The sequence below is a fragment of the Strongylocentrotus purpuratus genome, unplaced genomic scaffold, assembly GCF_000002235.5.
Source record: "Strongylocentrotus purpuratus isolate Spur 01 unplaced genomic scaffold, Spur_5.0 spur5_scaffold_8, whole genome shotgun sequence".
NCBI lineage: Eukaryota > Metazoa > Echinodermata > Echinoidea > Camarodonta > Strongylocentrotidae > Strongylocentrotus > Strongylocentrotus purpuratus.
In genome coordinates, this window is record NW_022145614.1 from 13,306,128 (window position 1) to 13,333,326 (window position 27,199).

The 27,199-nt window shown below is 35.6% G+C and overlaps 1 protein-coding gene across 2 annotated transcripts; it reads right to left on the reverse strand.

Annotated features, from left to right (window-relative positions):
• Nucleotides 1–1,737: 1,737 nt before the first annotated feature.
• On the reverse strand, nt 1,738–7,021 carry LOC105440279. Of its 2 annotated transcripts, XM_030975478.1 has the most exons (5): nt 6,643–7,021; nt 5,502–5,570; nt 5,092–5,160; nt 4,355–4,450; nt 1,738–3,630 (listed from the first exon to the last, which is right to left on the reverse strand). In XM_030975478.1, the coding sequence occupies exons 3-5, from the start codon at nt 5,148–5,150 to the stop codon at nt 3,366–3,368; spliced, it is 420 nt and encodes a 139-aa protein (XP_030831338.1). In that variant the 5' UTR covers nt 5,151–5,160; nt 5,502–5,570; nt 6,643–7,021; the 3' UTR covers nt 1,738–3,365. The 2 variants fall into 2 exon arrangements, with proteins under 2 accessions (XP_030831338.1, XP_030831337.1); XM_030975477.1 differs by lacking the exons at nt 5,502–5,570; nt 6,643–7,021 and adding an exon at nt 5,423–5,494.
• Nucleotides 7,022–27,199: the final 20,178 nt, after the last annotated feature.

Below are 27,199 nucleotides of genomic sequence, written 5' to 3' on the forward strand. Positions count from 1 at the left end.
CAATGATGGCCGAGAAGATTGCGCAATGTACCGCGCCGGTCTGGCAGGAAGGTGCCAATTGCGGTGAGGGGTTTTCATGGACCAGTAGATCTGAGATTATATTATCCAAAAAAAAGAGATGAATATGAATTGACAAATAGTACCAAAAATAGAAGAAAAAAAAAGAAATAAAGTGAAAGGCGTAAATATTCTAAAAAAGAATGAAACGCCGATAATACCAAACAACAACAACAACAACACAAAATCTAAAAATTTGATAGAAATCAGAAATAACTGGTGGATTTTTTGTCTTATCATATGTTATAGGTCCAGAGCGACACCTTTAACATATATAACAACATGAAGGTACATGGCTAAAGGGAAAGTGGAGAAATAAAAAGAAATAAATTTAAAAAAATATTAAAAATTGTTGTATCAGTATACTATAATGAATAACAGTAGTGAATTAATTTAACATCTTACTTGATTCATACTTGTCCATAATGCAGTGTTTTTTAGTATTTTTATTTTGGTACTGCATGCAATTGTAAAGTTTAAAAAAAAAAGTGATTGTAACTTCTTGTAAATAAGTTGTGTTCTACAGTGCCTGTGTATTGCATGACCTACGTCAGTACGTGATAACTTGTAAATGTGTAAAGACATAAGATTTTAATATAATTATAGTAATGCTAAAATGAAGATACATAACATATTTTTATGGTGTACATTGAAAGCTTTATTCGGCCATAACTAACAGTTAAATTTACACAACATTATTCAGATGAATACAAATTATACTTGCTGTACTGAAGGCAATATTTAAACGTGATGTTGATTCCAACCATTGCATACAAACAGATCATGTGTATTAAAAAAGGCACATTTTTATTTAGCATCTATCGCTATGACAACTTTAACCGTCGTCATTAAGAAGGAGCAATATACTTTATTTGTATACCACCATGTCTTGTTACTTATTAGTTACTGCTTATTTATATACATCTTATCTTGTGTCTTTCATAAAAACTTGACATTCTCTATAGGCAATGTGTAGATAAGTTTACCAAAGAAAAGTATCTATAACAGTAATGTTTCTACGCGCTTGACAAATATACTATTACCCCGGTCATTTGATTCAGTGCTTGCCCGCACACAATGTTTTGACTAGTACGTGATCATACAAATTTTGCCGAGAAACTGCCTACTAATTGATATATTTGGTAAATTATTATATCTATTTGGACTTGATAGATATAACGCATGTGTCGCGCACTTGTGCGTAGTCCCATATACATCTTTCTGTGTACAGTGCTTGTAACTTTACCAAGACTGGGCCAATCTTTTTATCATTTCGATGATTCTAGAACCTTGCAGTACACACCAAGACTTATATGCTAGATGATCAACCTTTTCTGATCGATTCCACAACAATCCTTTCACAATGCAGTCGCATGACCATAACTGGTTTTATCTTTTAAGTTTCACATCTTACTTTATATATAAATGCTTTAAAAATTGTCTGAATGATTCGTACGAGTATACATGTATACATACTCCATATCGATCTCAAATCCTGAATCACATCAGTTTCAGCACAAAATTAAGTATAGTTAGGTATATATGTCTTTCATCTTCCCTAATGCTCGACTATGAATATCACCTCAAGTGATTAACATCCAACATAAGGTTTTTCAAAAAAATAGCACAGACATTTCAAAACTGGTCATGTCCTATACGCACACAAAAGACAATTCTGCGTTGTGTGTACTGAGTTTCATATGAATCGATCAAACTACTTCCAATAGTTTGCTCACATACTTATTTTACACACTGCACATGCATTGAGTTTTATACTGTTATTATAATGCCTCATCAAAGATACCAAAACTATAAAATTGCTAAAACTTGGAAAGAATATGCTCCACAAGATTATTAAAACAAAATTGTATTCTTTGTGCAAAGCTTGGTTACCATGGAGGTACCTTAACAGACAGACACAACAAATGTGTCTTGCACACCCTCGGGTCAATCGGTATACCAAGTTTTATTACAATTTGCGTAAAAATTGGAAAAAATTTGACCCAGTTTTTTACAATAGACCAACAGAAAGACTCGCCTGCCCAACTGTATCCTTATTCCTTTATACACCCTTTCAAACTACAAAGTAGTTACAGGCAGCATATCTCTTGATGGTATAACCTTGAACCGCAATACTTTGGCGTTGAGCTGATTCACGTTCATTGATTCAAATGATGCATGAAACCAACTGTTTTGCTGTCTTGTGATCATTTCTCTTTTTCGCTTGCATTATTTTAGTCACATTGATTGCATTAAACAAAAAATGAAGACTATTTACAATAAGATATTCTACAAATCTTTCTTCTGTCCATGTTGATTTTCAACAGGTTCCGAAGTATAGTCTTTTTCATGATCGACTGTCACCTCAGTTACATGCACAGTCACTAAAACCAAACACATTGTTGACTCATGGTTTGACCTCTTGGCTGTAAATTTTATAATTACTACCGTAACTTCTTCAAGGAATATAGGTTGCCAAATAGATACAAATTGAAATATCCACCATTTCCACATGAGCAAGCACTGATTTTATCACAAATTATGAATTGTATAAATCACATAGAGCTTTTATACACTGATGTCACAATTTGTCTTTTATATTCCTACATTTCTTCCATTTGTAAACTTGCCAACCTCTTATTGTAATACAATATACAAGTGCCAAGCATGGTGGCTAATCTAGCAACAATAACAATTTATTTCTGGTACATGTATATCATGCGTTATGTGACTTTTTTTTTATACTGATAGATAACCACATCCCCATGATCCCCAGGGACACTCTAGTATCAAGTTTGGTGGTATTTTGTCAAAGGGTCTCTGACATATCAAGAATACATGCTCGTAATGCTAAGCCATGCAATCTTTCACCTCCGGACCACAAAATCATTAGCAACCAAATGAGTCCAAAATGTTAAGTTCCAACCAATCCTCAAGATAGCCTAAAAACATGCCACATGGACAAATTAAATCGAGGCGATTAAGAGTCTTGCATGCAATCATGCAATCATGCAACAATGAACCTCATTTGACCTTTGACCTACTTATGTGACCTTCAACTCCAGAATATCATGGAGGCCAATAAAGGGCATCTACATGTACCAATCAAGTATGGTTACAAACAGATGCAGGGTTGGAAAGTTAGCAACCCTAATTGATTTTTGCAGGTAAGATTTCACATTAGACTTCATTCAAATTTGTGTACAGTCACGGAGGATGGACGGAAGGACGCCATTTGGATCCCTTAGTCTCTGCTCGAAAAAAAGCAGTTCTCAAGTCAGACAATCCCAATTGTTCACTACAGAGGATTACATGGATTTCTCTAATCGGCCTAGTCTCCTGGCTAGGATCACATCAAGTTGTGGTGGAGGAAATGGTGCAAGCCTGGGCCTTGTGTGTCTAGGGTCATCAGGGAGCAGAACAGCCTTCGAGAACAGTGGTCCTTGGTCCTGTTCTCTGCGTTCCAGTATCGCACCGATGAGTCCTTGTACATACATGTAGGGGTAGGTCTTGGGGACCTTCTCCTTCCGGGCCACGTAGTTGTTGGCACGCTTTGACCATACTGCAACATATCTGTATCATAAAATAAAAGAACATGCAAAATGTAACAAGTTGCATTATATTGCACAATCATTCTTGTCAATTGGAAATGATTCATATCTCTTAAAGATAAACTTGAGTTCTGGTAAAAAAAGAAAATGAATTCTCACAGAATCTAACGAAACTTACACTGAATGTTCAAGATTACAAATAAATGTCATGTGCCAAACAATTTTGGAAGAAAATGTATACTGGCTGAGTAATGAGCATAGAAAGATAAGGAAATCAGGGTAGTACTAGCCCCGACAGGCCGACACCATGTGTGTTGTCCCATATACATCTTTCTGTGTAAGTGATTGTTACTTTACCAAAACTCTGCCAAATTTATGATGATTTTGATGACTCCAGAACCTTGCATTACACACCAAGTATATTATTACACTGAATCCAAGTCCGCATGTGCGTCGTGTACAGGGACAACTTCTTTAGATGACGTCATATTTTGGCGATTTAAAAGGGGCGTTCCCAGGAAGGACAATTAGATATTTAATAATTTCCCCAAAATTGATAAATTTCATGGGAAAGAACTGCCAATTCGGATTGCCCTGTCCAACTACACAGGGAAAACAAAAAATCATGTTTTTTTTTTACTCCACCCACTTTGGATTGCCTTGTCCATCTAAAAAAAAATGTCCAAAAAAAATAGGAAAAACAAGAAAGAAAAGAAAACCTTTTTTTCTTTCTAATTTCCACTCACTTTGTATTGCCTTGTTCATCAATCTGGTCGGGCCTGTCCTTGTGTGCCATGTAGTCGATGACCGCAAGCAAATTCCTTGCCCGGTTTGCTGGGTAGCTGGATGGATAAGACAAACAATTGGTATTACCACTACCATGATGAATGAATAGTAAATGCTTTAGACAAATCTCAGACTCATTGGCCCGTAGTCACAAAGGAGGTTTGTAGGAGGTTTGTACAAACCATGGTTTGTACAAACCATGGTTTGACGATGGTTTACATCTATGGAATGCTGTTCGCATACCGTAAATTGTAAATTAACATTGTTAACAAGTATGGAGTTTACATTCCTTCTCCATCAGTTTACAAATGGCATTCCATAGATGTAAACCTTGGCCAAACCATGGTTTGTACAAACCTCCTTTGTGAATACGAGCCATTCACTTCAGTTCTGGATTTGTGTTGTAAATTATTGACTCTTAATTAAAGGTAGTTACATTTCCCTGCTACAACCACTCCAACTTGACTTAACATCAGGTACCGACACAAGTACGATACAAAGTCTGCTGTTTCAAGACTCTGCATGCATCCAAAAGTGATTTCAGCATTTATATAGATGTCATTCATAATTTCTCATTAACTTTGCTATTTGCTTCAAAATATGATATTGTAACTGTAACCGTACTGTAATGATATGTTTCAACTTTTCCACAGACAATCTTACTTCAAACATACAAAATGATACTAAAAATACTTACTCAAAGGAATACCGCTTGGAAGCATACATCAGTATGTGGTTGTGGAAACACTCGAGCATGCTGGTGTGCCTAAGGAATTATGAAAACAAAATAAAAACTGATATAAATGATAGGGCATTTCATTATTTTCATACCACAAAATCAATATTGAAAATCCCATGTCATACACATGAGCAAATAAGATGCATTATCTTGACCTGCTGATATGTCCCAATTTTATAGGTCATAACCGAAAAAGAGCTCAATCTTGCAAACATGTACGTAATGAACGCATTCTCATTAAATTCCTCTCAATTTACAGAGCCTTTCGTACATGTATACAGAATCCTACCTGAAGCGAGCAAATCAGCAGAGTAGGCCAAGTTCTCCATGAATTTGCGGTCAAACGTGACTTGTACTACCGTATTCACCTGCTAATTCCCCTACTGCTGCTTGGAATTTCTTCGCTGGGGATGGATTGTGTTGTCTGTTCTTCATATCTGTAAAAAGTGAAGAAATGAAAGTCATTCACAAAGTAAAAAACATTCAGATTTTAAATCACCAAAAGAAATTATTTTGAAGATGGCATTCTCTAATAATTATCACAGCTAGCCAGATTTGGAATTTGCATGACTAATAACTGATGCATTGGTTCTCTGTCATGTATGTGAAGTTGAGACACTCTTTGGTAGAGATAAATATAGATGAGACAGTCACATCTCAAGCAAGCTATAGTACAACCTTGTCGACTTTTAAAAAGAGCAGGATGTTTACCCGGTTGACTAGCCCTGCACGTCATCATTACGAAGAAAACTGCAGTTGTAACGAGGGACATTAAAGGTAGGGTCTATTACAAAGTTTTGGGAAATTTTGAAAATTGGGTGGATAGTGATTCTTTACAATTTTGATATATTTGGATGCCCCTGTGGAAGTATTATAAGCACTAGAAAATTTAGCTCCTAAAACACTTCTGCTTTCGAAAAAAATTGAATATAAAAATTTACCGGTGCTCCCGGTAAATTTTGATAAATTTAAAATAGCGCCTACGGTCGTACAACGGTAGCTGCTACCATAAAAATCCCGGAATATGTAGTTGTGATATATAATTTCAAAAAGGTAATAGCCAATCGGTCAATTGTAGCTTGTTGTATAGGTGAATTAATATATTGACCTTGAGAGAGAGTTATAGTATACCCCATAAAGAGATTATTATTTACAATTTCATCACTTTAGACTCGATTTCAACGCGACAACGTTCACTGAATATTGTAGGATCGCATATGCTTCCAATATTTTCATTTGAACCAAATTCATCCGGAGGTCTAGTGGAGCCAGACGTAGTCTCAGTGGAACAACCGACGATATAGAGACTGAAGCTTTCGGTCTACTGTAGACCTAGGCTAGACTATCAATATCATATGATTCATGAAATCTGAATTAAAAATCCAAGGCAAGAGATAACAAAACGTAATTTCTTAAATTTGCCGATTCCATGCATCTAGTCTCTAGACTAGATCAAATTAAAACGGTAGGCCTACCCAATGCAGTGGGGCGTATATCATTTCAACTTACCTCTCAGTGAGCTGGCATAGCCATAGGGTCTATGGCATCCTCTAGACTCGGCAACGAGAAGGCCGCCTGCAGCTCGCGAAGTTTCTCCGCCGTACCCTGGCCTTGTTCACAGCCACTCCCGCGCCTCCTCTGGGCCGGATGGTCGAGCTGCCATTGCTTGTTTCTCTCCTTCCTCTTACCGTCTTACTTAGTCTTATTCCGATTTAGCGTAGCCTTAGCACTAGCTGAGTCCGAGTCGGCCATCGTCCGTGACCTCGAGCTCCTTTTCCAATCTCGATCTCGTTATCGTATTTCAATCAAAGCTTGTCTGTAGCTGTCTAGCGTTCGATCGGCGCCGGTGATAATCTGATCTGAGCTGTGCGTGTTATACTTTACGTGAAAGCAGCGTATTGGCTGGATCAGCTGTACTGTATTACTAGCGCGCGGTCGGATACCCGCCTGCTAGCTACCTGTACTGTACGTACCAACGAACTCAAACACTCGTTGTAAATACGCTGGTTGTTTTGTTAAATGACATAGAGGGAGCTAAACACGTAAATTCAAAAAATAAACCGTCGAAAGTCAAAAGTGATGTCCGGACGTCAAACACTTTTATATAATGTTTTGAAAGCAAATTGCACAACAATTAGAGCATTTGATTTGGAATTATTATCATCTCCCATGTTTTTTTCGATGATCTTTCATATGGTACTGAAATAAACCAAATCTGTTTTGGAGGGGCACTTTGGAAATTACCAATACTCAACTATACCTTTAAACTTTGCCCACTCGCTCATAGCAGATGGATCATTTATTCGACTACTCATTTTCTGTTTGATTATCAATCGTCAGGATGGAAATATTGGCTTGTAGACTTTGAATGTTATTACATTTTACGTGCATGGTAACATAATCGCTATTTCTTATAGATCAAGCGATATCATCAATAAAACTTTTCACATTGTTATTCTTGTTCTTGTTTTGTTATTTGTTTTTTACTTCAATTTTGCGGTTGTACTATCGGATAGATATTTTCACCAAAGTGATGATTAAACAATATTTTTAATGAAAAATATGCCTATTTATGTTTACCTGGGTATCCGTTATCTGTATTAAAACATAATGATGCTTTTATAGCTACGAAAACACAGTCACATCACACCAGTCATCAAATCACTCCATTGGTTGCCCATGAGTGAGCGCATTGGTTTTAAAATTCTTTGCTCTTATTTTTCATGATTCTGCTCCAATATTACTGTGATAAATCATTAAAAAATTTGAATTTTGTATCATTAACAAATCATTAACAAATTTGTATTTTGTACATTATAATAATTCACTTTTTTTTCTTCTTATTCTTCATAGTTACCCATACCAATTATGTTTTCCTTTGTTTTGATTTGATTCGTTTATTTTGTATAATTTAATATAATTATGTTCATGTTTTGTTATCTTTTGTTACTGGTTTTTGTTTGTGATATAATCTGTATATTTTTTATTCAGTTAACACAGACTTTCTGAAAAGTCGTTTCTCTCAGCCTAAACGGCTGTTTTCAGAAAGTCCATGTTAACTGGATGGAACTGGATAACAAAATACCGTGTTTAAATAAATAAAGGAAATGAAATGAAACATTCCGTTCAGATCATTACGCTCTCTAATAATATCCAGATATCTTGTTGGTCATAAGCTAAATAGTAATTGGAGGAAAAGAACCTTTGGTCGCGAAAGGCCTTATCTTTGGAATGCTCTCCTTCAAGAGACTCGTATTACAGATCAGTTGAAGTGTTTCAAAATAATCTCAAAACATGTATGTTTAATTCGGCATATATAATTAATGTTCAGTCATTTTCATATATGTTCTAAGTTCTGTTCCTTTGTTTATAATGCAGATGCCTTTCTGTATTCTTATTTGTTTTGTTTTTGTTTCACGAGTGCGCCTTGATTGAGCATTTTGTTTTCAAGTGGATTCGGCGCCTTACGAATCTCATATATCATTATTATTATTAACTTAAATCATGTGATGTTTTTATTGCGTAAATCATACCAAAGATTTAGGATTGACACAACTTCATACAGCTCCACTTTCTATATTGTTCGCACACTCACGTCCTTCCATGTATGCAGATAAAGGCATCATCCACCCGACAACATCCCTTTGCTTGAAAGTGATTTTTCTAACAAGCATTCGTGTTTTACTGAGTTTCTAATTGGATGACATGAGTTCCTCGTTGGCTAGACGTGCTTTTTACGATAATTAGTTTACCGTGGAATAATTCGCTAACGTTTGCCGCCAAAAGCAAGTCGATTAATGAATCGAGAAAGGCGGGGTGATTGAATCTTCGTCGAAGTTGTAAAGCTGTCAAATCAAGTTCATAGATGTTGTCATTTTAAAGCAGAGAATTCCTTTCACATGTTTCACTATGTTGCGCTGTAAAGGAACTTCTTCCTCAACAATTTAGTATGTATTATCTACTCCTCCAGCCGTTAGTTTTCGCCATTCGTATCATTATCCTCCTCATCATCGTCACCACCACTACGCTCATTTTGACAACGATGATGAGGGCGACGATAATGATGATGATCATCATTATCGTCATCATCATCATCATCATCATCTTCGTCACCAAAAGAAAGGGGGTCACGTCATCATTTGAAAAGCTTATGAAAGTGTCAACATTTTCCGAAAATGTTAATATTGTGTTTTTTTTCGAAAGAAAATCTTTTACAAAAAAGAATAAAAAAGAATTGCAAGCAATATAAAAATGATATGCAAGTTCGTATCTTCAAATTTAGCCGTGAGGCATCGCAAATCAATAGAAATGGGACTCGAGAGATCCTGTGAAGATCACTGTCCATGATTGTGATAAGGTTTCAAAAATACAAAGTGCGGTTACTTAATTCATCTCGAAGGCCGTCAAATTGAGGAGGGGGGAAGGAAACACCCCACACCACACCCACTCATCAGCTTAGTCTAACCGTTCAGACCCAAACTACACTGTTGCTCATAAAGTTGGAAAAAAAATGTTTACCCCAATTTATGGAATTATTTTGACAATGATTTATTCCTAACAGATCTAGATAATACTATACATTCTCAGATTTTATTGAATAATAATTTGTATAATGTGTATGCTACTATGCTTATCAACTAGGGGACCCCTACGCCCTTAAGTCATAAATGACAGTAATGAGGATTAATGCCCCACAAATGTTATCTATCCTTCTCCTGTCCTTTTCTGTACAATTTTAGATTTGGTGATAACACCCAAAGACTAAAGCAAAAGATTTTCCCTCTTTAAATTAGATTATATGAAATTAAAATTGACGCACGAAACCCCCAGTAGTTTGTGTATTGAAAGCATAATGTTTTGTGCCTCTTTACTTCCAATTTCAAAAACGGTCACTCAAGTTTCCTCCCATGATTCTCTTGTAAATGATCATTTTATTTTTGTCAATTTTGGGTTTTATCTGTTTTGATATAATATATTATACTTCTTTTAAATCAGTAAACCATCTGAATATCTAAAAAATCTAAAGAATTAAAACTGAAAACAAAATTGATTTTCACCTTGTTCCTAAATACATGATAAGTATACCTACATCATGTCTGTCACAGACGATGGATGTTTAGCCATGGAAGAGGACTGTTATTGAACTATTTTATTATTTTTTTTTTTTTTTTTTTTTTTTTTTTGGGGGGGGGGGGGGGGAGTTAATATTCATTTCTTTGCATACACATTTCAATTAGAATTGTTATTCTATGAGGATTTTCATCCTACAATATCAGTGTAGTACTTTGAAGTTGTGAAGCATCTCACCGGGTCTAATGTGATTTAGACTATTATTCTCTATCACTTCCCTCTGTCTCTTTCAGTCTCTTTCAGTCTCTTTCAGTCTCTCCTAATTCTATCTTTAGTATTCTCTTCTCTGTCCTTTGGTTGCTCTTTATCCCTTCTCTTTTTTCTCTCTCTTTTATTTTTGTTGGGGGGGGGGGGGGGGGGGGTAACTGTATCGGTCATTCCATTTAACTCGTGAATATTAATCGTATATCCAACTCTCTTTCTTTCTCTACACCCTCCCTCCTCATCTCTCTCCTTCCTAACTTCCTTTCTCCCCCTACTTTCTGTCTATTTTCTCTCGATCCTCTTTTACCCCTCTCTCTATCCCTCTCTCTATCCCTCTCTCTCTCTCTCTCTCTCTCTCTTTCTCTCTCTCAGGCTCCCTCTCTCTCTCTCTTTTCTCTTCCATCTCCCTCCATCTCCCTCTCTCTCTCCCTGACTCTCTCTCCTCATCTCTTCTTCGCATCGCGTGCCGTTCATATTTCCACCTCATCCTCAGACAATAACAATAGGCGTGCGTGTCGGGCATTGCTCGAGTTAATTGATCTCCGTGAGTAATGTCTAGACCACGACTTCCTGATAATGAAAGGGGAAAGCTGAGCAAAAACGAAAAAGAACCCAGACTGCTTCAAGAAGTCGACAAGAATGGAAGCCTCGAATATCGTGAGGTAATTTCCCGGAAAATCGGACAAGGCTCTTGGCATCTTGCTCCGCGAGCTGCCAATGAAACGCATCATAATCTGTGCGCCTTCCTATTCAGCGCGCTGAGACGGGTATCCAAGATGTTGTGACGACATCTTATCGTTAAAAGTTAAAAATACTCTTCCGTCTTCACCGATAAGGAAAATATACGTGTTGTAGACTCACGTATTTCTCCCCTCGAGCACAAACGTTGTTTTGCCCTGGTGTGACATCGTTGCTTCAATATTTCGCCAAATTCGTGTACGTGATAGTCTGACTGTTTAGTGGGTGCTAACCTAAAATTATCAATGGAATTCCCTGTTGTTTTGGGAACTGGTATCAAGTTATCAAGCAAATCTTTAAGATTCTATTCGTTGGTCCTTCATAAATCATAATGGTAGAAAGTGGTTTACACCGTAACCGCCAGATAATTATGTATAGATAAAATGAAGTGTTATAATTTATGTAATCTTTGGAAAATGCCCCAGTTCGTCAACTGGTCATGATAAATGAATAGACATCCACGAACATGTATATTTCCTAGAGGTTCAGTGTCTACTTTATTTCAAGGACATAAGACACAGTATACCAAAATCGGTATAATTAGCAAATTTACTGGTATTACCATATTTTGATTATTGCTGCACCTCATGGTCAAATTGTAATCAAGGTCTTCGGGATACACTGATTAAGTGCAAATGCACTGGTATTACCATATTTTGATTTTTGCTGCACCAGTGCACCTCATGGTCAAATTGTAATCAAGGTCTTCGGGATACACTGATTAAGTTGCATAAACAGATGACTTGGATTGTTCTCCAAATGAATGTACTTACACCAAGTTCAGAAATGTTCTCAAAACTCAAGTGGATGAACATGGAAAAACGTTGGCAATTCCATAAATGTAAACTTATGTTCGATATTGTAAACGGTATTTCCCCCTCATATCTTCAAGCAGACGCGTACACAGGGGGGTGTTTGGGGGGTTAACCCCCCCCCCCCCCCCTTGGTATTTTTTTGTGTGTAAACCCCCTCATACCCCCTAAACCCCCCCCCTTGGATTTTTTTTTTTTAATTAAAAAAAAAAAAAAAAAAAAAATTATTCCCGTGGCTGACCTAAAAAAGGGTGACCTCTTACCTCTTAGGTCCTCTTACCGCCCGCCCCCCCCCCCCGCTTATTTAGCGGTCGGCTGAGTCGTTGCGATTTTTTTTATGGGACAAAAAAAAAAAGTGACCTCATACCCCCCCCCCCCCCCGCGCTTATTCAGCGGGCGGCTGAGTCGGTGCGAAATTTTTGGCCCGATTTATAAATGTTAACCCCCCCCCCCCCCCCCCCCCTCTTGAAAAATTCCTACGTACACGCCTGTCTTCAAGACATGTTTACTCAGTCTGCAGCAATACATCGTTATAGCACTAGAATCGCTTATACTCGTAGATTAGTCATCCCCAAAATTAAAACTGAAAATGGTAGAAGGGCCTTTTCTTTTGAGGGTGCAATGACATGGAACAACCTCCCTAGTGAGGTACGAAATGCCCAAACCAAGCAGTCCTTTTGCACCAGTTATTTTAGAAAAATGTAAATATAACCCAAGTACATGCAAATAAGTAGCCTCTATCACAAACATCAATATTTAGTAATTACCTATTGCAAGATCACAGTATTTCTCATAAATGTCCTACAAATTACAAATAATTATGTTTAGACACACTGTCACCACAATATAATATTTTATCTTCTTCAAAATTTGTTTATGTATGATTTTCTTGAAGACTTGATTTTGTTTGTATTTTTTTTGTTTACTTGCTGAGTTGAAATTTAAACTTGAGATTTAATCTGTATTCTTTCTGGTATGTTTACTACTCACCACATGATGATTTTTTCATGTATATGTATGTCTTTATATGTATTTTATGTTATGCAGGGCCCCCAAGAATGAGTATTTTAAGTACTGATGGGGCTACCCTGTTGAAATAAAACGAAATAAATAAATAAATGTTATATCAAACAAGATTACAGCACACAGTTTACAGTGGCGAAAATGATGTAACCTGCACATGGAGTTTTGCAATGTGTTCAAAATGAGTCCATGATTGAGGTTCGAACCCTGATCAGGTCCCGCTCAAATCATCACGTCTACTAAGAACGCAAAAGTATGCGAGACTGTCGTTAAAATAAAAAAGTAATGCGTATAAGCTCATTACGTATCATTATGTTGTGTGATGATAATATACACTAAATAAAAACGGAGCACACTGAATGTGCCCAGTCCCCCCCCCCCCCCCCCGAGGTGGGGGCTTTACTCAGATTTAGTTTGGACATTTGGATGTGGCTGAAGCCTTCAAACCCATACCCACTTTTCAAGGGTAATTTTGGCAAAAAAGGGTGGGACTTTAGATGAAATTTAGCGATAGCTCAGTCGGTAGAGCAGTGGTCTCGTAATCCGGTGACACGGGTTCGAAACCACATCGATGCGCTAGTGCCCTTTGGTAAGGCATTAATCCTCATTACCAGGTCCCTCGGAGAGGACCTAAAGCCGTTGGCCGTCTGGTTGCTTACTTACAAGCATTTATGTTTTCTTAGCAGTCAGGTAAACAAAATAACTACCACCACCACTTTTGTATCTAGGATTTACACTTTATCGAGAATATGGGTGATATATACCGCTATGAAATTGAAATGGTCAACACGAATGAGATACAAAAATATTATTCAATTCAATTTATTTATTTTTCTTCTTTCAATGATTTACAATGATGGTACATTTTAACATATTCACATATTTATATACATATAGATCAATTTGCACAATACAATACATTAAAAAAATAAACATGAAATTGAAAGGAAAGGAGGGCCGACTAAAAAGCAGAGCTTGTAGGGTGTAAGCCCCCCTGTAAAAGTAATTATCATGAATTATTTTATGATGTCCATATGCCCGTCATTGAAATGGAATTAAAAATAAATACATAAATCATGGCTTTGTCTAGACAGATGAAAATGGGAGAATATACGAAGCCGTTTTTTTTTTACTGAATTTGTAAAAGCTAAACATGCACACGCTGGCGACTCGTGACAGCAAAAACAAACAGCGATGTATTGCCAGTTTTACCCACTTTCATCAATTTCTAATAAAATCTACATGTCTGGCTCTAATATTGCCTTTGGTGTCAAAGTACTTTCTTGGAATCAGTTTTACAAAGTTTACATTTGTCAGACATCCAATGGCGGCAGCAAAAACACATCAACAAAATTGTCAGCTGATCATGTTTTATCTTAATACAAAATTCAACAGATATTGATGGTGGTGAGCAGTGATTCGAGCTTTTCTAAATGGGATGATCGAAATGTTCGTGGAGTAATGACGCATTTGTAATCTGTATATCATGTAATATATAAAAGGGGTGCTAGTGTTAGAAGCTGGCAATTTTAATTTGCACAGGGGCATTTTCATGAAGGGGCACTTCGTATTTAGGAATGTAATGTTGCAAACCTATCGATAAGTGTTACGAGGAGAGTCAACTGATCAAAATAGGACGATTACAGAATGTTGCTTCTTAGATATACAAAAAGCTCAGAAATGTATCTTAAAGGTATATTAAAGTAGTATTTCTTAGAATTATGTCACAGAAGTATATTTTATAAAATTAATATATTATATAAATATATCATGGTGCAACCGCAAGCCTACTGTATATCTAAGAAGTTTATCTGAAAATTATATCTTAAAGCATATCTTAGATTAGAAGTATACCATAGAATTATATCTTAGAAGTCTTTCTTAGAAGGATTTTTAGAAGTATATCTTAGAAATGTACATTAGAAGTATGTGTAAGAAGTATGTCTGGTAAGTATATCTTAGAAGTATACCTTAGAAGTATAACTGAGAAGTTTAGTTTAGAAGGACATCATAGAAATGTATACTAGGAGTATTTATTTAGTTATATCTGAGAAGTATATGATGTATATCTTAGAAGTACATGTTAGAAGTTTATTTAAGATGTTCATGCTTTGTTAGTATATCCAAGAAGCATATGTTAGAAGTAAACTCTAGAAGGATATGAAGTATATCTAAGAAGCAAACATTAGAAGTATTTCTTAAAAGTATATCGTTGAAGTATAACTGAAAATTATATCTTAGAAGTATAGCTAAGAAGAGTATCTTAGAAGTATATCTTAGAAGTATATCTTGAGAAGTAAATGTTAGAAGTATGTCATAGAAATATATCTTAGAAGAATTTTTTACAAATATATGATAGAAGTATAGATTAAGCTTTAAGTAAATCTTAGAAGTATGACTTAGAATTACATCCTAGAAGTATGTGTGATAAGTATATCTTAAAAGTGTATCTTAGAAGTTTATCTTAGGAGTATATGTTAGAAGTATATGTTAGAATCATATATAAGAAGTATATATAAAACGTTTATCTGCAAATTATATTTTAAAGTATATCTTAGATTAGAAGTATAGCTTATAATTATATCTAAGAAGTTTATCTTAAAAGCGTATCTTAGAAGTTTATTTTAGGAGTATATGTTAAAAGTATATGTTAGAATTATATCTAAGAAGTATATCTAAGAATTATATCTGAACATCATATCTTAGAAGTATATCGTAGTAATATTATTAGAAGTATATCTTATATAATTATATAAATATATCTTATAGGTATATTTAGAATTATATATATAAAACAATTATCATAGAAGAATATATCTCAGAGTTATATTAAAGAAGTATAGTTTTCCTTAGAAGTATATCATAGAATTATATCTTAGAAGTGTATCTTAGAAGTTTATCTTTGAATCTTAAAAGTATATCTTGGCATATCTTAAAAGTATATATTTGCATATTCTACAAGTATATTGTAGAAGTAACGTTTACAGTCTTCATTAAAGGGGGTTGCAAAGTCATCAATAAACGCAATGGGAAGTGGGGGGGGGGGGGGGCAGTTGCCCAAAATAAAATATTCACCAAATTGCATATTTTAGTGCATCTATCATTCAACAGAAATGCATATATTGAATACAATAATGGGAAAGGATACAAGCATTTTACATGACACTCCCACCCTTTCGAAACAAAATCCATTTTCACCCTTTGCGCGCATTTTATGAGAGTCGATATCTTGCTGTTCATAATTTTCCTTTCATCAGTCATTATCGTCTGACAATATTACAGCCTGCACTTTTTCCTGCGTCTATTCACCTATAAGCTTGGACAAAATTCTATAACTACAGAAAGAATGTGGGGGGGGGATGAAATATATGTCTGTATCTCTCTCTCTCTCTCTCTCTCTCTGTCTCTCTCTCTCTGTCTCTCTTTCTCTCTCTCTCTCTTCCCTCTCTCTCTCTCTCTCTTCTCTCTCTCTCTTCCCTCTCTCTCTCTCTTCCCTCTCTCTCTCTCTTCCCTCTCTCTCTCTCTCTCTCTCTCTCTCTTCCCTTCCTCTCTCTCTCTCTCTCTCTCTTCCCCCTCTTTCATTCTCTTCCCTCTCTCTCTCTCTCTCTTCTCTCTTCTCCCTCTCCCTCTCTTTCTTCCCTCTCTCTCTCTCTCTCTCTCTCTCTTCCCTCTCTCTCTCTCTCTTCCCTCTCTCTCTCTCTCTCTTTCATTCTCTTCCCTCTCTCTCTCTCTCTCTCTCTTCCCTTTCTTTCTCCACCAAGAGTTCGGTGCACAGGATCGTCTTGTATTAAACAAAATAGACATAAATACTGGTAAAGCGATATGGAAATGTCAAGTGATTTGTGCGGCCGTTTACCTTGCGACTAGCCAAACGAACTATTTAAGTAGGTCTAGAGACCATCGGTTGTTTTTTTTTTTGGGGGGGGGGGGGTGATCTATTTTCGGGTTTGATGATGATTTGGATTTTTTGGGGGGTGGAGAGGTGATCAGCTGGTTCTAACGTATTGACAATGATGTATCAAATAAGCAAATCTATGGTAAATGTTTTTTATTTTGTTTTTTATAAGTTTTAATTATTTTCTCACATTAATAACATTGCAAAAAAAGATTCACATTTCATACATTATAACAGATCCATTTTTAATTGACGTAAATGTTCACCTAAAGAATATTACAATTATAATTTTAGGATAGCTTTATCTTCCTTTATTTTAAATATTCTCGAGGATTTCATTTTGGAACGTTTTTTTTTATCTTACTGACGCTTCCATCAGACCCGCATAATTATTATTTAAATATTGTCAGGATATTCATTTTGAAAAGGCCATGGTAAGCTTGATTAATTACAAGGGTACGGGGTCTATGTAATCATAATGAAAGATTTTATATCATTAAAGTGTAGTTTCTCATTTTTTCCAGTTACCGATGGTAATTTTATTTCATGGTGATGGTAGACGCTTCGATTTCGAGAATGTCTATATATACAGCTGCTCCTATACTGTTGAGTTTTCAAGTCTCTTACTGTATTTCCTCCTGTGGCAGAGGCCCAACGCGCCACAGGTTTTGGGTTTGTGCCTCTGGTATTTCTTACTTCTCGTTTGACATCTCGAGCTTGGCCCTTCTTGGATTCGAAGCTTGCTGCACCCTTCCTTAAGGCTTGGCTCCATTTAGATCTGTCTAAGGCAGTCATGTCCCAAGTCTGGTAATTGATGTTGAAGCTTCATGATAAAAATTATCCATATACTGTGGGTAAAAAAAGTATATTATTATAGAGGATTAAATTAGTGTAAAATATATCATTGCGTAAGAAAAAATTATGGTAAAACAAAAGATTGCAAAAGCAAATCATTGTAAAAGTAATTATTTCAAAAAATTAAGTATCTTAAAACATTCACGGAATATGCACAATATCGTTTAAACATAGATAATCGAATGTTTAAAAACGGGATAGGGTTATACGGACATTATTTGGCCAAAGACGGGCCGACACATTTCTTTTCATATTTCGAGAGAGCAAAGCGAGCGAGCAAAAGAGTTGCTGTCCAATTATATAAGATCAAATGTTTTCAAGGGTTACAGCTTCAACGCTTCCGTCCGTTCGCCTCCGGCATGACCCCCCCCCCACCCCCACCCCCCCTCCCATGTGATCCAGTTCACAGACTTCACAAGGTCGGTAACCGTGGAGTATAATATTGTAACTTTCTTAATCATGTCTAACTTTAGACTGAATGTACGTCACACTATACATAACTTAAAGGAGTGCCTTTGCTCCGTTTACATGTCTTGTTTAATCAATCAGGCTTTGAAATGACATTCATGATTGATACGTCATTTTGAGCAGAAGAATATGACTTAACAGCCTCTATGTTTTTTTATTTGTGTCATTCATCAAATTCTATAAGATATACATGATTGTATAATCTCAAGTTATTAATCTATCCTCGACATATATTATCGCTAAAATATAACAATAATTTGACAAGAAAGGCAAACGATGGCGTGATAAATATCATTTTGACATTTTATTTATGGCAAATATCCATTGTAAAAATTTGATTTGACGGTTTTGAACAAACTACTTGCCTTTAACAATGCCTTTAAATCGGTTCCCGCCGCACCCCATTATGAGCTAGCGAGTGCCATTAATTTGTCTGAAATTTAGAGGTATAAAGAAAACATAGAATGTTCAATTACACGGTTGTTGCCTGCCTCTATCATCCGAAAAGTACAACGTAAGTATTTTTTTATGAAAGAGTTTTTTTTTAAAGAGAGAGTGGTGGAAGAGAAAGGGTGATAGAGGATGAAAAGAGCGGGTAAGAGATCAGAGAGAGGGAGAGAGAGAGAGAGAGAATGGCAGACAGAGGTACAGAGAGAGGAGAGGAGGAGAGAGAGATACAGAGGGGAAGAGAGAGTGAGAGAGGGGGAGCGAGAGATAGACAGACAGACAGAGACAGATGAGGGAGAGAGGAGAGAGAGAGAGAGAGAGAGAGAGGGGGAAGAGAGGGTGAAAGGGGGGGGCGAGAGATAGACAGACAGACAGACAGAGACAGGAGAGGGAGAGAGAAGAGAGAGAGAGAGAGAGAGAGAGAGAGGTGTCACATAATCGTTGACATAATCATCTTCGCCATATTTTGATAGTATCATTGGTAACCTTGCATGTGATGGCGGAACCAGAATTACCAGATCCATCATCAGAAACTGATAGGGACGAGATCAGAGTAGTGGTTCTAGAGGGGATTCGGGAGTAAAGCCCCCCCCCCCCCTCCCCCTTTTCAGAAAGAAAAAAATCTTCGAGCACCACCTCCCAACCCCATTTTCGTTATCTTGATTGTAAGTAAATTTGAGCGAGGCACATGTACAAAATTAATGAAAGAATTCCCAGCCAAAAGTCCGGCCGCCGCCCCCCCCCCCCCAAAAAAAAAAAAAAAAAAAAAACAACAACAACAACAACAAAACAAAAATTGGGGAAAAAAAGAAAAGAATCCATATCTAATTTGTTTAGATGTTACAAAAGTCTACTAGATCCAATATCAAATCATCTTCACTGAAATCATCTTGTTATTCCATTTCTCAAGAAACCACTCATAGATCCAACCCAGGTGGGACTACGTTGCAAATTCCCTGCTGCACAAGTTTTTAAAATGCACGCTTAATTCTATGGAGCATGGAAAAAACTACCGATGCATACTCGTGGGAATTCTAGCAGGGATGCAGGCAAGCTTGTACATCTCCCTTTTCCAGTTTAATTACAACAGATATTGGTTTTAAACAAATCCATTTCGGGAGCTGCCTCTTCTCGGCACCTGGCCTTGGACCCTTTATAATCTGTTTTATTTATCTCAGGACAAAGTTTGCGTGTCATATGAGGGAATATCATAAAGGTAACCTGTTAGAATTTGCATAATCATTATAATTTTATTTTTTGTGATTATCGTCATGCTTCACAAGCTTTTAGTCTGGGAGATTTTCGATTCCTTTGAAGAATGAAACTACTCCTATTCACAGCTTCTAAGCTCCATATCTATTTGAATATGGGGATTGTTGAAACCATAAGCATTTGAGAGTGTGTGTGAGAGAGAGAGAAAGACAGAGAAAGTAAAGAGGGAAGTTAGAGAGAAAGAGGAAAATAAAGAGAGAAAGAGGAAGAGAGAGAGAGAGAGGAGAGAGAGAGAGAGAGAAAAGAAATAGAGTAGGATGGGAGAGGGGAGAGAGAGGGGCGGAAAGAGAGAAAGGGTGAAGTTAGAGAGAAAGAGGAAAAGAAAGAGAAAGAGGAAAAGAGAGATACAGAGACAGAGGGATCAGGGAGAGAGAGAAAGAGAGAGAGAGAGAGAGAGAGAGCGAAACAGAAAGTAGGGTAGGAGGGTAGGGGGAAGGGGAGGTCCCTTCATGCCCCCAAACTCCCTGTTGGCACCACCTACGCATTTTGCACGACGTACTTGTCATGGAGTCTGCCCAAATTGTGTGAAATGGCTCAGAAAATAACATGTCTAGACAGATTCAAATCTCCCTGATCATAAAAATGCAAATATATGACGATAGTGTTAGCTTTAAATAAAATAGATGAAAATTTCTCCTCGATTGCTTTTTTTAAATGCACGAGCTTTTTCCTAAATGAGAAGCTTTCACGTCTCGAAGAAAATCACTGAGCTAGGGGTATTTCTATCTTCATAATAATCCAACCGTCTGGTTTAATGTCCTTTGATGAAAAAAAAATCTTACCATACATATTCTATCCCGTTAAATTCTGACGATTCTTTTCAGCCTCGTACATTTGAATTAAAAATTTTACTATGTTTGTTGTTTGTTTTTAGCTTTTTATTTCCATTTATTCAAAAAATACAAAAAATGTACAATTCAAAAGAAAAAGGAAATATACAATACAAGAGAGATAAAAGAGGAACCATACCGCTTGAGACCCACAATCGGCTGCAACAGTATGTTGTTGCTTCAGGGGGGTGTTTCACAAAGATCCCAATTCGAACTTAACTCTAGGTTGGACTTAAATATTATGGAGAGCCATCTGTAGCCTAAGAATACAATTTATTCAAAAGCAAAAATTCAAGTATTTTTATACTTTTTTTTTAAATTCCACATCAAGAACATGAACTCTCCTTGATAATAGAAAATATGAATGATTTGAATCAACATTTGTTATGCTTTTTAAAATAACTTTTACAAAATATTTGTATAGATGCTAACGGCTTTCCATAATTTCTAAGTCCAACTTAGAGATAAGTTCAACTTAAGATCTTTTTGAAACACCCCCCTGATCTTTTACGGGCCCAACACATCTTTAGTCTCATTTTCCCTTCGTTTATATCGTACGCACATCAATTTGTCCGCCCAAGTAAAATAGACAAAAGTAATACTCTTGGGGAAAAAATTAATAGAATAATACACTGTTGCTCATAAAGTTGGAATAATTTTTTTTTACCCCAATTTATGGAATTATTTTGACAATGATTTATTCCTAATAGATCTAGATAATAGTATACATTCTCAGATTTTATTGAATAATAATTTGCCAGTGTTTGTTTTGCGTGACTGCTAAAGCATGAGTATGCTACTATGCTTATCAACTAGAGGGACCCTACGCCCTTAAGTCATAAATGACAGTAATGAGGATTAATGCCCCGTAAAAGGGCACTAATATAGCACATCGACACGGTTTTAATCATGGGGCCTCACAGTTACGAGGCCATTGCTTTGCCACTGGACGAGGACTGAACGCAGCGAGGGCTTTAGGGTAGGGGGCAGTTCCCACAAATAAAAAAAAACAAAGAAAATGCAATAAATTATCAATAACTCATTGCATTTTATCCCTGTCCCCAAGATAAAAAATCCTCTGTACGGCCATGCATTATGGCTCAAGGTATAGGCACATAGAAGACCCTTAATAGTGGGGGATGCCCCTATATTAGAGTTGGTGAGACCACTTTCAGATTCTGATCGTGATGTCTTCTATAATTCCTTAAAAGTCATGATTACCTTTTATCGATTTTTGACACATCCGCCTTTTGTATTGCAAATCAAACGAAAATAAGCGAAATGACTTTACACGTGTCAATAAGGCCTAAAAAAAAAAGATGTTGTATTGCCCTTTAGGTGCCAAAACATGGGTCGGCCGGTCGGAAATCTTCTTCTTTTTAAAAAAAAATACTTTTTCCCTTTTTTTCCCTTCCCTCTTTGGGCTGATATTTTTAGTTTTGAATGCTTTAATATTTTTTTTCTCTAAAAAACGGTAGATTTAACGAATTCGTTTTCACTGATTGCCTGCCGTATCAATAAACGAAATTAACAAAAGACTTAACTCCGTTTCGTTGACAATCAGCCGTAGACGAGAGTCTTCAAGCATGGCTGATTGTCAACGAAACGGAGTTAAGTCTTTTGTCAAATCTGCTTTTTGCTACGGCAGGCACCCAGTGAAAACGAATTCGTTTGTTAAAATTATGAAAATGTAAGGGCTACTTTAAACAAACAGAACTTTGTTATTCCTCGCTCATTTTTCCTGATTGAGGTGTCATATGAAAGGGCAGAAACTCAACTTTCTAGAAATCGTCGCCTGCACCACGAACCGTCCTCTCTGCGCACTTTGATGCGAAAGTTAGTTTCGCAGAAAACGCATTTAAAGAAAAGCTTTTTTTAAACCGGCAATAATTATAACTAAAAGTAGAGCAAATTAAAAACCGATGACTTCATTCGATAGTTCAGGTCCCAAAGTTACATCCCATATCTTTATATTTTCTTGAACTTAATTATTTACGCCACAGCGAGCATTGTAACAGAGAGGACGGTTCGTGGAACAGATATAGTGCGCGATCGCGCCTCGCGTCTTTACCACGAACTGGCCGCTCTCCTGCGGACGGTTCGTGGAAAAGATGAAATGCACAATGCGCATTGCTATTTTCACCACGAACCGTCCGCTCCTATTACGCGCAACTGAAAACCGTACAAAATGAATGGAAGATGAAGTGACTGAGAATCGGAAAGTGTTGTTTACAGACATCGGTTTTCTAATTCACATTTTCAAACATTTTAGGGATGTTGAAATAATCCGGGTGATGATGAGAGTAAAGAATGACACATCTACTCTCACTCAATATCAATTCTTCAAAAATGATGAAATATTTTTTGTCCGTACTGCCTCATAAACAGAGAAGACGGTTCGTGAAAAAGATGAATTCCGTTACAACAGTAATCCATTTCACCACGAACCGTCCGCTCTAACAAGATGTGTACAAACCGAATGAATATTTAAGAAAATCTCAATTAAAGTATGATCTGTGAGCATTCATAGTTATTTTAATTCAATATTGATGATTTTTTTTTGTACTGAATAACAGGCAAAATCCGTTTATTGGAAATCAGTTCATTGCATGCAATAATTTGTCTTTTTCTTTTCTTTTTTCTTTTATTTGAAATTTATTAGTTAGTTTATTAGTATTGCTATCTTACTGGACGAAATCAAAATGCTCTTCTTTTAACATTGTCCAATTCTGGATTGATAGTAAATCTTGCTTTCTTTCTTTCTTTGCTTCTTCTTTCTTTGCTTCTTCTTTCTTTGTTTCTTTCTGCCTTCCTTCCTTCCTTTACTTTTTCGTCTGCCTTCCTTCCTTCTCTTTACATTTTCTTTCTTTCTTTCCTCCTTGCTTTCTTTACCAAATTTTCTTCCTTTCTTTCTTTATTTCTTCCGTTCTTTCTTCTTCTTTTTAAATTTGTCTGCAGTAATTTCATAAGGCACTTTAAATTAAGAAAATCAGATAAATCAGACATGCATGGAAACAAAGGATTTAGATACACACGTCCATTGCCTGCTTCAAATATTAAAAAAAATAAACAAACATAGATTATTTATCAATTGTGTCTTTTTATCTTTTAATAATCATCATATTATTTCATTCCATAGTATTTGCAACATATTTAACAGAAATATTTACAGACAGAACAAAATCTGAAATAGGCAAGACGAATTACAATTCCTTTAAAAAAAAAATCACACACATTGACATTTTGGCATAATGTTTGTTTAGATCTCATTGAGACAAAAAAGAATGGACAATGATGGAATGTTATTTCAATTTTGTTTTTTTTGTTTCTTCATATCCAGTCATAAAGAAGTCCTCGTGATTTGACTCTTTATATCAGTTGTATAAAGTAAAACCTTTGTCTCTATTAATGAAAAAGTGATATATTGGACATCAAATTAGAGGATTTTAATGATCCTATTCCTCACAACTCTGCATGAAATATATTCAATTATGCACATGTCTTAGGAATATTCAAAAGGATATATAACTTTTCCACATTCTATTCATTTTGATTTCCATAGAATCTTGTTAAACTTCATTGTTTGCAGATGGAAATATCAAAATTTCACCAAGATCTCTTTAGTCAGATTCATCACAATAATGAAATATTTAAAATTATGTATCACTTTTCTTCCATTCATGTAGTTATTCTATTTCCAATGTATACTTCATTGTTATTTTTTTAAACTACACTATTTACAGATAGAAACATTAAATTCTAGTCCTTGATACATCTCGTATTTTCCATTTCCAAGTTTACTTCATTATGTTATTTCTAAACTGCATTATTGACGGATATAAATATTAAATTTCAACACATCATTTAACAAATGCATTATTTATTTTTAATTATTGTAATTATTTCATATCCGTAGTAAATTCAGAGTTCTATTAAACTGCATTATTTACAGATAAAAAAAGGAATGAGCCAGATACATCTCATAGGAATGTATTATTCCAAAGAAAACATCATTTATCTTCAACACATGTTATCAAATCATTTCATCTTCATATAATTTTTTTCTCTTTAAAGCTGTATCATTTACAGATAAGAAATACCAATGTTCTGAAAGAGCCAGATACATCTCATAGAAATATAATATTGAAAAGAATGTATTATTTCTCATAAATTCATTTAATTATTTCAGTGTATTACATTTTGTTTTTAAACTGCATTATTTACAGATGGAAGTGTTAAAATATCACTTGTCTTGAGTACAATAAGTATCATATTGACACAATATTCAAAAGAATTGATTATTTCTCGTCAATTCATTTAATTATTTCAGTGTATTACATTTTGTTTTTAAACTGCATTATTTACAGATGGAAATGGTAAAATATCACTTGTCTTGAGTACAATAAATATCATATTGACACAATATTCAAAAGAATTGATTATTTCTCGTCAATTCATTTGATAATTTCATCTCTATAGTCTATTCCTTATATTAAAACTTCAATATTTACAGATGAAAAAAAAAAAAAAAAAATGAGCCAGCTTAATTTCGTAACTATGAATGTAATATCCCAAAGAATGCATCATTCAATACAAATCATTTAATTAATATGTCATTGATATATTATCTCTTGTGCTAGATACATCTCATACCAATGAAATAAGTAATTTTCGTTTCGATGTCATGCAAAAGTATTTTTTAGTCTCAATTGTGAATCATTTATAAACAAGTTCTTTTTTTTTTTTTAGATTTGATTTTCAACAAAAATTCAAATCACTCATATGAAAATACGCAAAGTATCATAATGACAAACACAGCTTGTCACAATCTAGCAGATTCAACTGCATTATTTACAGATGGAAATGTTAAAATATCACTTGTCTTGAGTACAATAAGTATCATATTGACACAATATTCAAAAGAATTGATTATTTCTCGTCAATTCATTTAATTATTTCAGTGTATTACATTTTGTTTTTAAACTGCATTATTTACAGATGGAAATGGTAAAATATCACTTGTCTTGAGTACAATAAATATCATATTGACACAATATTCAAAAGAATTGATTATTTCTCGTCAATTCATTTGATAATTTCATCTCTATAGTCTATTCCTTATATTAAAACTTCAATATTTACAGATGAAAAAAAAAATAATAAATAAAATGAGCCAGCTTAATTTCGTAACTATGAATGTAATATCCCAAAGAATGCATCATTCAATACAAATCATTTAATTAATATGTCATTGATATATTATCTCTTGTGCTAGATACATCTCATACCAATGAAATAAGTAATTTTCGTTTCGATGTCATGCAAAAGTATTTTTTTAGTCTCAATTGTGAATCATTTATAAACAAGTTCTTTTTTTTTTAAGATTTGATTTTCAACAAAAATTGAAATCGCTCATATGAAAATACGCAAAGTATCATAATGACAAACACAGCTCGTCACAATCTAGCAGATTCAACTCTACATTTCAGATATGAACTGGTCAGTGATTACTTTTTATGGAAACAAAGAATATGAAAGCATTAATTAACTGATATCATTTGGGTAGCATAGTTTAGTAGTGAGGCAGCTTATCATAAAAAGCCTGGTGGAGTGGGTGCCAGACTGCAGGTGTAGTGCCGCTGCAGAGGGCCTTGAGATCCTGATATTTACCCAAAGATAGCTTTGGAGGGCCATTCCTGTAGAGAGGCTCGGGTGTTACTTCAGTGACCTCTTCTACACCTCTCCGTGTCTGGTTTGTCCTGATCACATCAAATTCTTCATCAGTGTGAGAATACTTGAAGTACACGGAATCCACTTCACCTTTCACGACCTTCATAGCCATGAATTTCTTCCAGTCTACGGTTTGTCCACCCTCAGAGGTTCGGACTCGCAGAATACCTTTCTGTTGACCAACAGACTTCCAATCATCAATATCTCTTGATTGGACTTCTACTACATGATAAGGATGGGGGTGAAGACGAGCCATCGCACAAATGGTGCTCAATTGAGTCGGTACCATGACTTCTTTCACACGTCTAATGCTTCGTTCTATGACGCTGTGCATGGCATCACCCTCACTTTGTCCGTGGTTTGTAGGGAAGTAATTAACTGTGACCGATTCAACGGACTTAGCCTTTCCGATGAAATGTTGCAGCATTGTTGGGATGATAGAGTTCTTATTTTGACCGACACAGCCATCACAGTAGAACACTACTTGTTTCACACCCCTCTCATCTAGACTGTTAAGGTACCGATGGACGTGTGAGGCAATTTCACAGGATCCTCTTTTTGTTTCGCACTCGTGTGAAAGAAAGCACCATCCGTCCTTGCTTGCAAGTTCATATATCGTGAAGTTGTAGTTGCTGAGTCTACGTTTGTAGAAAATGTCAGAT